At 50.2% G+C, this 13,414-nt stretch overlaps 1 protein-coding gene across 4 annotated transcripts in view; it reads right to left on the bottom strand.

Moving 5' to 3' along the window:
- slit3 (slit homolog 3 (Drosophila)) overlaps positions 1 to 13,414 on the bottom strand; it is a 148,405-nt gene that overhangs the window by 26,746 nt on the left and 108,245 nt on the right. For 3 of the 4 annotated variants that reach the window (XM_078101703.1, XM_078101705.1, XM_078101704.1), the window contains 8 exons: positions 10,130 to 10,201; positions 7,544 to 7,707; positions 7,167 to 7,311; positions 4,791 to 4,862; positions 4,347 to 4,418; positions 3,659 to 3,730; positions 2,105 to 2,248; positions 1,612 to 1,775 (listed from right to left, as the gene is read on the bottom strand). In XM_078101703.1, coding sequence (XP_077957829.1) covers positions 1,612 to 1,775; positions 2,105 to 2,248; positions 3,659 to 3,730; positions 4,347 to 4,418; positions 4,791 to 4,862; positions 7,167 to 7,311; positions 7,544 to 7,707; positions 10,130 to 10,201 — 905 coding nt within the window. Of the gene's footprint in view, positions 1 to 1,611; positions 1,776 to 2,104; positions 2,249 to 3,658; positions 3,731 to 4,346; positions 4,419 to 4,790; positions 4,863 to 7,166; positions 7,312 to 7,543; positions 7,708 to 10,129; positions 10,202 to 10,290; positions 10,475 to 13,414 lie in introns of those variants that run through there. The other variant, XM_078101706.1, reaches the window with a different exon arrangement.

The following is a 13,414-nucleotide window of genomic DNA, read 5'->3' on the forward strand; positions in this document are numbered from 1 at the left end:
CCGCGTCGCACAGAAAGGAAGGAGCAAGGAAAGATGGGGAAGGAGGAGAGCAAATCATTTAAGGGGGCATGGGCCACTTCCAGCTGTTAGAGGGAGGTGGGGGTGGGGGGGGGGGGGGGGCAGGTAAGGGCAGACCAGACAGACGGGATTGCGAACGTGAACCCGGAGCTAGCATGGCGAGCGAGCGCTAGCGGGACATTTATCCACATGAGGAGAGAAGATAAAAGTCAAAATGTCTTACTTTCATTATTCTTTACTCTCTATTTGAGACGAATCCCCAAAAAAACCCACAGCATCACAACTATTTAGTTTAGAAAGGCCTCGATTCCTGCTCACAGCTCACAGAAAACCACAACGATTTAAATGATTCAGCTTTTTATCAAACACTCCAACGCGCCCCCCCCCCCCCATGCACAATACATTGGAATGACACCCAGTGAGAGCGGACCCCCCCCCCCCCCCCCCCCCCCCTCTGGCTAGACAGTCAGACTCAGTGCGTCTGATCTTCACTGTGGTGTCACTGCACATCAACAAGCATTTTGAACCTTTCATTGACAAATTGACATCAATACTGTTACATAAAACAACAGGAGGGAAGATGAGGGAGAGTTTGTATGCAGGGGGGGTTCAGCGCCCCCGATGGATACGGGAGGTTATGAAGGTTCAAATGTCTCGCCGCTCGTCCACAGTACCGGAAGCTTCACATCGACGCACACAAGCAGTGTTTGGCGCTAAAGGACTCTTGCTCCAAGGTGCGTGGTCGGGTCGGTGAGGCAGGTGGGCGTGTGCTCGGCGGTCCCTGGCGCTTGACGGAACCATGTGATGCCACAGTAGGCGGGGCCACATGGTTAGATCAAGCACAAGAGACAGCTGCACGAACCAATCAGAATGCAGGTCCAACACAGGAGGAAGGTGGGGCAACAGAGAGCTGCGCCAATCAGCCAGAGGGAGGATAGAGGAGGGGGGGGGGGGGGGGATAGGAGAGGCAACAGACAGCTGCAGATCCACACAGGAGGGGGGGCAGGATGGCCCACCAGTAGCAAAAATGTCCTCAAGGTCCAGAGCGGAAGAGGAGGTGCAAGGACAGACATGAGACTGCAGACAGGGAGGACCAAGCGAGGAGGACGTAACCGGACGCTTCTTCACTGAAGACTCTCTCGTTTCTACTTTTAGGATCACATTTTTACATTACAGGTCATTTAGCTGACGCCGTTATCCAACCGACTTACGTTACATTTTCAACCCATGGAGTAATGAGGATCTAGGTGTCTCGCTCAGGGGACACGGGACATGGAGCAGCCGGGGCTCAAACCGCCCAACCTCGCGGTTCCCCCGGCCCTCCCTCTCCACCCCGGGCGCCACGCCGACCCACATTCATGCTCCTGATAAAACAAACCACCGATATCCTCGTTGATGCTGCCGCGTCAACTAGTAATGTTCTTAACACCACCGCTCTCACACAATTCAAATAAGCGCCATACACACACTCCTGCAGCCGCTGCGGGATGCAGTGAATTGGTGTTGTAATTGTCTCATATCAAAAGGAAGTCATCCACTTTGCACCCTTCATGACAACAAGTCTGTACTAGCGTGTGCGAACTGGTCTCCTACCTGTGCACCGGAACTTCTTGCCTTTCACCTGGCTGATGCGCTTGTTCGCCAGCCTTCTGGGGTGGCTGCAGCGCGCCCCGCTGGTCTCAATGGGGTTGTCGAACAGGTAGTCAGCCAACCACTTGAGGTGACAGTCGCACATGAAGGGATTCTGGGCCAGATGGCTGAGAGCAGGAGAGAGGGAGACAGGGAGGGAGGGAGGGAGGCCATTTAGAGAAGGAAGGAGTAGAGGACACACATTGCTGGATTACAACGACGTGGATGCATGTGTCTATCTGGAGCGTCGCGGTAAACCGTGCAGTCCTATTGGTGTGATATTCTAGCTGTCCGAAACCTTTTAAATTAAAATCCTCCTCCTCTCTTATACGACGGGAAACACGTCCAATTTTAGAAGCTGAGCAGCTTCCACCAACATTGCAAAACCATTAATCAATGATGTAAATTTGTGCCAGTTGTGTAAACGGTGGCGTGGATGATTCTGTAGCGCGCTCACAGAGTCTTGATGGAGCGCAGCGGGGCGAACAGCCCTTTGCTGATGCTCTGCAGCTTGTTGTCGTACAGCGACAGCAGGTTCAGGTTCTGCAGATCTTGGAAGGTGTTGACTCTCAAACAGTTGATTTTGTTGGCGTTCAGCAGCCTGAAACACAAGCAAAGAGCCATCTCTTAATTTGACGTCTGTTACCTCAAACATACGATAAATGCACATGCACTTTTCTCCACGGGAAAGTCCGTCCTGCAGCCTCTCACACTCACGATTGGATATTTTCTGGCAGGTTACATACATCTGAAAATTACGTTTTGATATATTTTCCATTTCCTTTCTGTTGGGTCTGGCTGTGATATCTTGTTTTGATGGCAGAGGCACACGGCGAGGGTGAAAAGGGGGAAGAGAGGAGACAGAACAACGGAGACGGGCCGGAGGAAATGATGGAGCGAGACAGTAACGGCACATGCAAAAAATATGTAGCTCTAAGTGACAGAGACATAGAATTAAGTGAAAGAGGCTGGCAGTGAAAGCGGAGGAGAGGACGAGGAGTGTGATGGAGGGATTAAGTAAATGACAGGAAGCACCTCCACCCTTTCCTACATATCAGTTTCATACCTTCGTACCATCGGACAGCCGACAGCTCGCCTCCGCTCCTTTACGCCTCAATCTTTCTACGCAAAAACCGTTTTCTGCTGTTTTGTTTCTCTGTCGCACTCACATTCCTTCCTGTGTATTTGTGTGTCTGACAGGTGACAAACTCGGTGCTGGCGAAAGCAGCTTAATCATGTCGAGACGACTTAACGAGCGCCTGTACTGGCACAACCTGCCCGCGCACACACACACACACACGCACACACACACACACACACACACACACACGCCGCCCTGCGACATATCCACGCCTCATTAGGCAGCTCGCAGGGGGGAACTAATTACTTGAAACTGCACCAGAAAAACAAAGCGATGCAGAGAATATAAACAGCCGACCGCCAGCAATACGAAGCAATGAGCACATATTTGTTATGGGAGGTTAACGTGCTGCTGGATTCCCCAGAGGAAGCTAATATGGGATGTGTAATTATTGGAAGAATAAAAGTTCTTTTAAGTTCCCAACGTGTGCTTCTTTGTTTCCCTGTTGCCTCCTGAGAGGAAGACGCCTCCACCTGCAGGCTGCGTCTTTGTTGGTAAGACACGAGCATTAACTAGTCCCTCAGTACTTCATCTATTCTACGATTGAGGCGGTCCCGAATGCACACGGGCCTGCCGTGTCTCCAACGATCCTATGGATCACATCTCCATCACCTCGTCATCATCCTGACGCGGCGTCAGAGGAGACTAAATGTGCTTTTCCCTCGTCCTTCCTAGTAGGCTGTAGATGGTGAATGCTGTCTATACATTTGGTTAATGTTGATGATTTAATCCCTTTTTGTATTTAAATACTGTAAATACATACAGGGACGTTTCCATGTGACATTCCTCTGTTACCTGGATAAGCCCTTCATGGTTTTCTGGAGGACCCACACTGACACACACAGGTAGACACGTAAGAGCAGAACTCACAGCAGCTGCAGGGACACGAGTCCATCAAACAGTCCTTTGGGCAGCTCCGTGATCTTGTTTCCATACAGAACCCTGCACGGGACAGTCAGAAGAACATCTTTAGGTTACTTCCTTTGCCGGCTCAGACGTGTGTCTCATCTTCGAGTCAATTTTTGGGACATTTTTATTATAATATTTATTGCGTTCTTTTTTTCAAGGCAATGACGGTTTATTCAGAATTCTTCCTTCACGATATGCGACCCTGAATCATATGAAGTGAAAGGATTTCACATTTGTGGAGGTGTCAGTTGTGCCTCGCAGTGACATTTCTGTCCAATCGACTTGGCTTCGTTTTTGTGTGTTTTACGTGTGTGTCCCTGTGTGTGTGTGTGTGTGTGAGTCACCTTGTCTACCCCGTCTTGTCTGTCTGTCTCATTTTCATGCTCCAGATTGATTTAAATTAAACTGTCCTTCATGTTCTTATCACAATCACACACACACACACATACATAGGTACAATTACACGCACACACAAGCAAACACAAATACCCACAGCGCGAACGCACAGTCTGCGTCGCTCTGGTCCGGTTGTCAACATCGACAGCGACAACATTTTTATTTTCTAAATGTCTGGATATGCAATTACTTTCCTGTCTGTGTGTGTGTGTGCGCGTGTGCGTGTGCGTGTGTGTGTGCGTGTCATACTTACAGTGAGGTGAGTGAGCGGAGGCCACTGAAAGCGTCGTCAGCAATGTCAGAAATCTGGTTCTTACTCAAGTCACTGGGGGGAGGAAGAGGGGGGTGAACGTTGAACTGTCTGACAGATGATCAGCAGAGAATACGGCGACACGGGTCAAGGTGAGCGGATACGAGTTAGCAAAGAGACGTGTAAACCCCTATTTAAACCTTGGAGTGCCCCTGGGTTCTACACTGGGTCCACTTTGATTTCAGTGAACTTCAATTATTTGGAAGTAAATGTGAATGAAACTTGTTGTTGTTGCAGTTGACCTGATCAGGACCAATCTGGTTGTCTTAATGATTGAATGCAATTAAATACCAATAGAGGAAGATTGCTGGAGTCATGTCCATGCATATCAGTGTGTAATTGTATGCACGCACTTGCGTGAGACGGTGTGCATCCACACAGACTTACATTCTCTTGAGCTTCTTGTAGGCAGAAAAGGCTCCAGCTGGGACGTTTTTAATCAAGTTCTGCTCCAAGCGACTGAGAGAGGGAGAGAGAGAGAGGGAGAGAGAGAGAGAGGGAGAGAGAGAGAGGGAGAGAGAGAGAGAGAGGGAGAGAGAGAGAGAGAGGGAGAGAGAGAGAGGGAGAGAGAGAGAGGGAGAGAGAGAGGGAGAGAGGGAGGCAAAGGAGGGGGAGATGAGCTTAAACAAACCCTTCAAATTCATTTGAAAAACGCACCACCCCTAAAACAGACGATGAGAACATTTTAACACAATTCCAAAGAAGTTTATTTTCATTGTTTGTTGAATCTGAACAAGGGCAGAGAGGTTATCGTGAAGTCCATCAGCAGGGCACAGAACATTCAGAATTATGCTTCGCAACTGGGAAACGTTCCGTGGAAACAACGGAAGCTGAAATGCGACCAACGTGAGACACGACTCCCGTCTCCTCGGTGCCGTGATCTATAAATGTGTCCAGGGGCAAAGCATGTCGAGGCGCTAACTTGATCCATGGCGCCCTCAGGGCGCACTTTGCACGCGGGTCAATTGGTTTCACTGTAACAGCGTCGCCTTGAACTGTTTTCAGGGTGAGGCCAAAGGGAGGACAGCTCCCTCGATAAACCTTCAGGGCGAAGCCCAAAGACGACGTTGGGGAAATGTACTGCAGGTTACTGCTCTCCTGCTGGTGGAGGCTACACGTTCATCTATTAATCTTTTCCTCCTTTTTTTCTTGCTGCGGTGGAAAAGACGAAAGGGGAGAAGGCGGAAGGAAGCGATGTGAAAAAAGAAAGACGATAAATAAAATTGAAACAAAAGAGGACTCATAGGAGGAGGGAGAAACTGGCACAAGAATGGATTCATCCGAGGAGGAGGGGGGGGGGGGGTGTGGACAACAGGGCAGAAGAGAGGAGGCCTGGAGAGGAGGATGCGGCGAGGTGCCAGCAGCAGGGTCACCCGTCAGAGTGATGGATGGGGACGAATCCGCCCTGCTGCTCCCTCTCCTCCTCTTCCTCAGACCCTCTCGCTCCTCTCCTATCTGTCCATCCGTCTATCTCTCATCGCGCTTTATCACAGCCCAACACCGCCCGTAGATTGTGAACGTTGATCACATGGGCTGGTATTTCACTCTGTGGGCGCCACCTTGGTGCTGCTGCTCCTCCTGAACGCTCGCAGGGGGCCGAGGCCCGCGTCGCTTTTCCAAATGGCCACAACTGACGCCTTTGGCAAGCGACACCCCGTTTCTACGAGGGGCGAAAACAAATCAAGGACGCACACATATTGACGGAGACGATCTGCCGACACAACAAGTCACAAATTATACCTGGAGGCTCAACAAGGTCGAGTCAAAGTCACTCGGAGGCTCAACATCAGAGACGTGTTAAAGGGAAGAAGAGGCGATATGACGGATCTATAAGGCGAGGCGAAGATTGATCGCAACTGACACACACACACACACACCATTAAAGTCCTAATGATGTTAAACGCCTTGAGACAAACCTTTTCTAAATTGCTCTATGAATTTATTAACACAAATGGACGGTTGCATGCTGCAAACACGCACACGCAGCATTCAGATGGCTTTGTTCCTACTGTAGGAAGACACCCTATTAAACTATTGCCTTCAAATGCAGTCTGTGTGTGTGTGTGTGTGTGTGTGTACAAATATTTAATCACATATGTTGTGGTGTCTGCTGCTCAATCACAACGCATCTACTTGTACTTTGTGCCCGTGTACGTGCCTGTGTGTGCGTGTGCATATGTGGGTGTGAATGCGGCCTTGCATCTATCACTTATGCCGGGGGGGCGGTTGGGGGGTTGGGGGGGGGACGCAGGGGTTGGCGCAGCATTGCGGGGGAGGATCTGCTCCCTCAATCAGACAGCAATCAACCAGCTGTCCTCTGCACAAACTGACAACGCACAACGATCAATACGGATATCAAACACGTCCTGCTGTGGGGGGGGGGGGGGGGGGGACAGAGCAGAGGACGCGAAGCGAAGTTCTTCTGGAATCACAGACTCTGTGTGCCACAGACCAGATGTTCGGTGGAGCTCATGTTGAATCAAAGCATCTAAAGATCCCTGAGGAGGAACCTGATACCTGACCTGATTTAGTTCACCAGTTACAGGGTTCAATGAATTCAGAGTAAAAGGGACATCCTCACCTGACGTTGTTGTTGCACAGAACACAATAGAATAGAACATTTGGCACAATATTGTAAACGAGACATACGTGTGTGAACAGACTGGAGGAATATTTTGAAATATAATGAATTAATGAATCTCATGGAAGAGTCCGTTAGGACCCCGGCGGTCGCAGACTTCAGGTAAAACAAAGCAGTCTCACATCTCCACGATGGCCTCGGGCAGGTTGGCCGGGATCTCAGTCAGGCTTTTGCGGCGACAGTCCACTATGTTGTTGTTACAGCTGCAGCTGGGAGGACACACGGCCACCTGAGGGACGCAGGTCCTCGCCTCCGTCTGCGCCGGACCTGCAAAGTGCACGACATTTCTAAACAGAGAGGCTAAAGGCGAACGAAGAGAGCACAGCTGGACCGTGTTTTAAAACAGGTCTTCATCTGCAGCTTTTAGCTGGTGGTCTCGGTGCTGTACGGCGAGTGTGGAGGATTCGGTGCAAGTCAACAACAAACCTGAGACAAATGGTGGTCGAGGTAAAAGCATCCCTCTATAAATGTTTGATATTTCAATGGATGGGTGTCTCACCAGTGCAGAGAAAATCCTTCTTCTGCACATCTGGGACGTTGAGACCTCTCATGTTGGCGGGGGCCATGCACTGGGTGAAGGGAGCCAAGCCCCGCCGGACTCTGAGCCAATCGGAGAGCCAGGACAGCTGACAGTCACAGTGGAGGTTGTTGGAGTGGAGACGCCTGAGACAGACAGACGGACGGAGAAATAAAAGAGGGAGAGAAATGAAGCCATCTGAAGATCTGAAGTGAGCAGAAAAATCTCATCAGCTCAGTGAGAAATTCAACTAAATTCAAATAGTTGGTTTACATCCTTGGTCCAGAACCACGAGGCTATTTGTGAGGTGAAATGCGCGCACACACACACACACACACACACACACACACACACACACAGAGTAATATCCTCCACTCATATCCCCAAGGTCCGGGACAATGAGAAGACTCATATGACCAAATCACATCTCTTCAGGACGAGGCCCGAGCAGAGGGAGAGGAATCTCGCGAACAAAGTGGACACAAAAATGAAATGGGGAATGTATAAAATAAGAAAATAATAGTAGATGATCATGACTTCGGGGGCGTTGTGTTCATTTTGCCTGGATTTGGTACCCAGAAGAGGAAGGATGCGTCTCTATGACCACACAGGGACATATTTAATGCATTTTTCACATGCATCTGGCATCACATTTAGATTTTTAGTGAGTTTTTAGATAGTTTTCCTCCTCTGCGCTCTGTGAATCTGGTCAGCGGGATCCTAATGTCCATTCCCGTGTTCCCTTGTGAGCATTAATAAACGCGCAGCGCGTGACACCTTACAGAGAGACGCGGCGCCTCGCCACACGCCACGCCGCCACGTTGCACAACACACGAGTCCCTTTGTAATGAAGCAGAGGACAAATCCTGTTACGGGACGGAGACGGGCTCATTGATGCTGGCAGCGGGGGCCGAGGGTTTTAATACCGCTCTCCCGTGATAAATCCAGTTTATAGTCAGACCCCCGACGTCCCGGCCCACCCCCGGCTCAGCCTTAATTACTGACAAGTAGGATTAAACCACAGGGGTGATGGGGGGGGGGGGGGGGGGGGGGAGAAAGTGCTGTGTGTGCATGTGTGTGTGTGTGTGTGTGTCTGCGATAGCGTCTGTTGGGCTTATTGGTGTCTAAGGGAAGTTGTGCGTGGTGTTTCTATGAGTGTGTGTGTTTCTCCATACAGCGAATTACACACACACAGTTGGGGTTTGTACTCTTTTCATTGGCTCAAGTGTGTGTGTGTGTGTGTGTGTGTGTGTGTGTGTGTGGCAGACACTCGCGCAAAGGAAGACGGGTTGATAACGCGGCGCAGAGAGAAGCAGATGAAAGAGTGAAATATAAATGTTAAAGCACGCAGACGCACACGAGACAAACAATTGATTGAAAGAGTCGTTTTTTATTAATCTGGAGGCGGCGAAAGAAAATGAAAGGACACTAAATGTGAAACGGAGGAGGCGACAAAAGGAGAAGGTCGAAGATGAGGAGGAGAAGAAAAGAGAGGGGACAAAGATGAAGGAGACGCAACGACGTATGAAGGAGAGGAGGACCACAGGGGACGCACAAGAGGACAGAAGGAAAGGGGGGAAGCCTGTGAAGGAGGAAAGGAAGCCACGGAAGGAGACGTCGGTAGGAGGCACTAAAGGGAAGCGAGTCAGTCAGGTTCAATGAAAAGGAAGACAGGGACTTCATGGGAGGCTGAGAGGAGGAGGAAGGAGGGAGGAAGGAGGGAGGAAAGCGCGAGAGGAAGCGGAGAGCAAAGGAACCCGAGGAGACACTCGGAGCTCACGAGGGCTTCTGATTAGAAGATTCTGGATATTGGAGCTCTGGACTCGATTGGCCGCAAACCGCGCCGCTGCGATACCGTTGAAATACAGGCGCCCACGTGGCGCCCCGGCGTTGCGTTTGTTGCCCCGCTTGTCTGCCTCTCTCAGACGGTCCCACTGCATTATGGGTAGACCCCCCCCCCCCCCCCCCCCGAGATGCCGTGCCATCGCCTTGGCAACTCCCTCCTCACACACCCGAGTACAGAAAGAAAGACGCACAAATGAAAGCCCCCTTATTATCAATCAGGAAGGATGATTGGCCGCGGGGTCCATGTTGGATCATGACTGTGTGTGTGTGTGTGTGTGTGTTTCTCAGTGTGTGTGTGTGTGTGTGTGTGTGTGTGTGTGTCCGAAGTGTAGAAGGTTTTTCCTTATTAATCAAAGCAGATTGAACTCCAGAGCCTAAACAAGTCGATCCTGTGGCGTTAATGAGGTTTCCATTTCTCAAGTGTGTTTGTGGTGATGCACTTATTTGTCATCCTTCTCTCTGTGTGTGTGTGTGTGTGTGTCTGTGTGCGTGTGTGTGTGTGTAATGGCCACATAATTATTCACAGACATGAAACAATGGAGGAGTTGGTCTTATTATGGGATTGACTAGATGATCGCACACTGCTGCCATGCTGTGTGTGTAGCTTTGTGTGCACACTGGATGTGCTGTATAAAAAGAGGCATGTGTGTGCGCAGAGTGAGTGTTTCTGGTACATGTTAGCAGTGTTCTGTGTGTGTGTGTGTGATTGTGCGTTGCACTCACAGGGTCCGCAGCTTGGGCATGTGGTTGAAGCTGGACAGCGGGATGAGGGTGATGTTGTTGTTGTTGAGGGTGCTGGACGGAGACACACAGAGAAACACGTTAGAAAGTCACCCTGGTTCACTGTTCCATCACGTTCCGTCGCCGGTTCGACTTCTCGTCACCTGATCCGTGACCTCTGGAATCTCCTTTCATAGAGGTTTAACTTCCACAATATGCCCCTAGAAGAAGAGCGGCTCTTCATCCGGGTCTCAGAAGTGATTCTGTGGAGCTCGTAAAGCTTTTATTCATAAGCAAACACACACGTATACAAATGGACACACATCCGTCGACCCGAGGCGGAATGAAGCAGCACCACAGCGTGCGGAGGGAACCCGACACCATCGACTCTCTGTGGTCTCCATGAAGGAGACAGACATCACGGAAGAGCTGTATCCCATCAGGGAGGGGAGGGGGGGTCAGATCGCATCGGCAGCCTCCAATGCAGCAAATGCAAAACACCCGACGGGGGCAGTTAGAGCACAATCACGTCCCTCGGGACATAAAGACGCACTGCTGCCAAACCCGGACTGGACAAAGACACACAACTTACGTTACGTGGTCGGAACGCGGGGAATACGTGGAGGAAACGCGGCACCCGGCCCAAATAAAATACCGCCCTGTCTTATTAAATGTCTCTATCAAGAAGTGACGAAGGTCAAGTGTTGAGGGACGACGAGCACAAACATGTTTTAAAAAGCTTTTAATGCGGATCCACTCGGCCGTTTATTGTGCTTCCTGGTTCCCGGACTTGTAAAATGTCGGCCGCGGGAGCCAACGTCCAACCGAGCGCCGCTGATCCCGCGTGACGGAAAACAGGAGCAGCCTCAACTCTCGCCCGCGAATAACGTCTGCAGCCGCTCGTCCTCGCCGGGTCGGCTCGCTGCGTTCAAGGCGTCCCCGTTTCACAGCATGTGCATGTATCAGCACACAGCGAGACCACGGAGCGGGTTTGGGTTTTCGCCCAGCCGGGTGTGTTCTACGCGCCGGCGTCACACGGCGGCGTCCAGAAGGCCTCGTTAGCCGTGTTTTCACCAACAAGCCTAAAATAGACTCCGCTTCCTTCGGCTGATGTTTCTTCTTCTTCTCTTTCTCTCTAATTCTCTCGCTCCGAATCTCTTCCTGCATCTCTTGGCTGCCGGCGGAGCCTCCGCGGCCTCGGTGGGCGGATAAAGTTTCACACTCACATGCACAGACACACACACACACACACACACACACACACACTAGGAGCGCTGCTGTGGTCGGAGATGATTCCACCCAGTGTATATAATTTAATTGTGAAATAACAATAATTTCCCACTGCAATTTGCCTGTCAGTTGCTCCTCCACACGTCTCTGCTTTAATAAAGCCCGTCCGGACCCCGTCCAACGTCAACACTTTGCAGGTCCGCGGCGTGTGCGTCTTGTGGGCCGCATGGGTTCGGCCATCTTCCTCCTGTCGCAGCAGCGTCTGGTTCAGATTCCGCCACAAAGCTCACGTTGTGCCCGGAGGTTGCTGCCCGCCGATTCGTGTTATTTTTGAGAAAAACCCGCTTGTGGAAGAAAATAAAACAAAGTGACATTTAGGTTTTGCAGCCGCAGTAAAAAGAGCTCAATGACTCGTCCACACAACGTCGCCGCTATGAAACGCCTGCTCAGCTCTATTCCTCCCGTTTAATTTGAGGTGCCCGCTGCCGTCGCTGCTGCAGGATAGAACCACGTTCCCTAATAGTGTGTGTGTGTGTGTGTGTGTGTGTGTGTGTGTGTGTGTGTGTGTGCGCGTGTGTGACTCGCCCATATGTGTCTGTCTACCCGTGTGCTCCTGAGTCAGCATGTGAGGCTCATGCTTATGTGTGTGCGTTTCTCTCTGCTGCAATGAATGCACCTCTGCAGTCAGTGATGGAGGAGACTCTTTAGAGGCGTGTGCATGTGTGTGTGCATGTGTGTGTGTGTGTGTGTGTGTGTGTGTGCGTGTGTGAGAGAGAGGGGGACAGAGAGCGATGTTATCATACGTGTTTTTGCTGCAGCCGACACGCAGAGGTCAAAGCCTAACCCGTCAATCTCTCACACACACACACACACACACACACACACACACACACACACACACACACACACACACGCGCGCGCACAGACGCACACACAACTAGCGGCTGCAAAGGTCCAAACTATTTCTGCTCAACGTTTAAGCCGGGAATGAAAACTACTCCAAAACCGCTTTTGACAAGAAGATTGTGAGTTTCTGGTCAGTTCTGGACGGGCGGGATCCTGTTGATTAACTCTGCGGGTCGTGATGACGGGGAGCCGACGTGCTCAGCAAACCCAGATGACCCTCAGGGTCCAACACCCTGACCAAGTGTGTGAGATGTTACAACAAGTCTGAAGGATCCGTCCTGTGAAGCTCCGCTGCTCTTCATTCCACGTGTCTCTGCAGCTGTTCTTGTGTGTGTGTGTGTGTGTGTGTGTGTGTGTGTGTGTGCGTGTGTGCGTGTGAAAAAGTGAATTTCTATTAGTGTCTATTATGCTCAATCTGCCTTAACAGACAGAAATCAATGCAGTAATCTGTAATGTCTGAATTACTGCAGCCGCTTTAACAACTCAACAATGTGACTTTATGATGTGATTACAGCTGATATCGACTTCACGCTCAATGCGAGTATTTTTTCCTCGTGATCACTGACATCCGCTGTGAAAGAAGAGTCGTGATTATCAAACACGATGTGAAACGCTTCATGAAATCAAACGCTCACGTAGTTAGTTTAGTTCATCTATTGCAGATCAAAATGTCTGATTATAATCCCTGTAAACAAGGTTTATTGTTCTGGGCTGATTGCCTGCGTCGTATTTGCCTCATTGGTTCTCTGATGAATTACTGGATGACATCGTCTCGTTTGAAGAATCCATAGAGGCGTAATGCTACTTTCTCGCTAATGGATGAACGGGACTTTTATTTTGAAAAGGTGAACGGAATCGTTGTGAATGTGAACGTGATTGTCATGTAATTTATACATGTATGAAGTGTGATAGTTTAATGGACACGTATGAGGCTGAAGCGTAGTAAATGTATTTTCATCCAAAGGAAAACAATAAATGAGTATTTTCCGGAGCAGCGAGTTCATACACGGGGATCCGCCACAGGTTTGCTAATTAAAAACGACCATTGAGTTGCTGTGGAGGATCATCTGTGTTGCTTTCCGTGTGGAACAAACACACGCAGTAGACTTCTTCTGGCGCCGATGTCTCGTTTCAGAAAGACCTCCAGGGGCA

The sequence above is a fragment of the Gasterosteus aculeatus genome, chromosome 4 (assembly GCF_964276395.1).
Source record: "Gasterosteus aculeatus chromosome 4, fGasAcu3.hap1.1, whole genome shotgun sequence".
NCBI lineage: Eukaryota > Metazoa > Chordata > Actinopteri > Perciformes > Gasterosteidae > Gasterosteus > Gasterosteus aculeatus.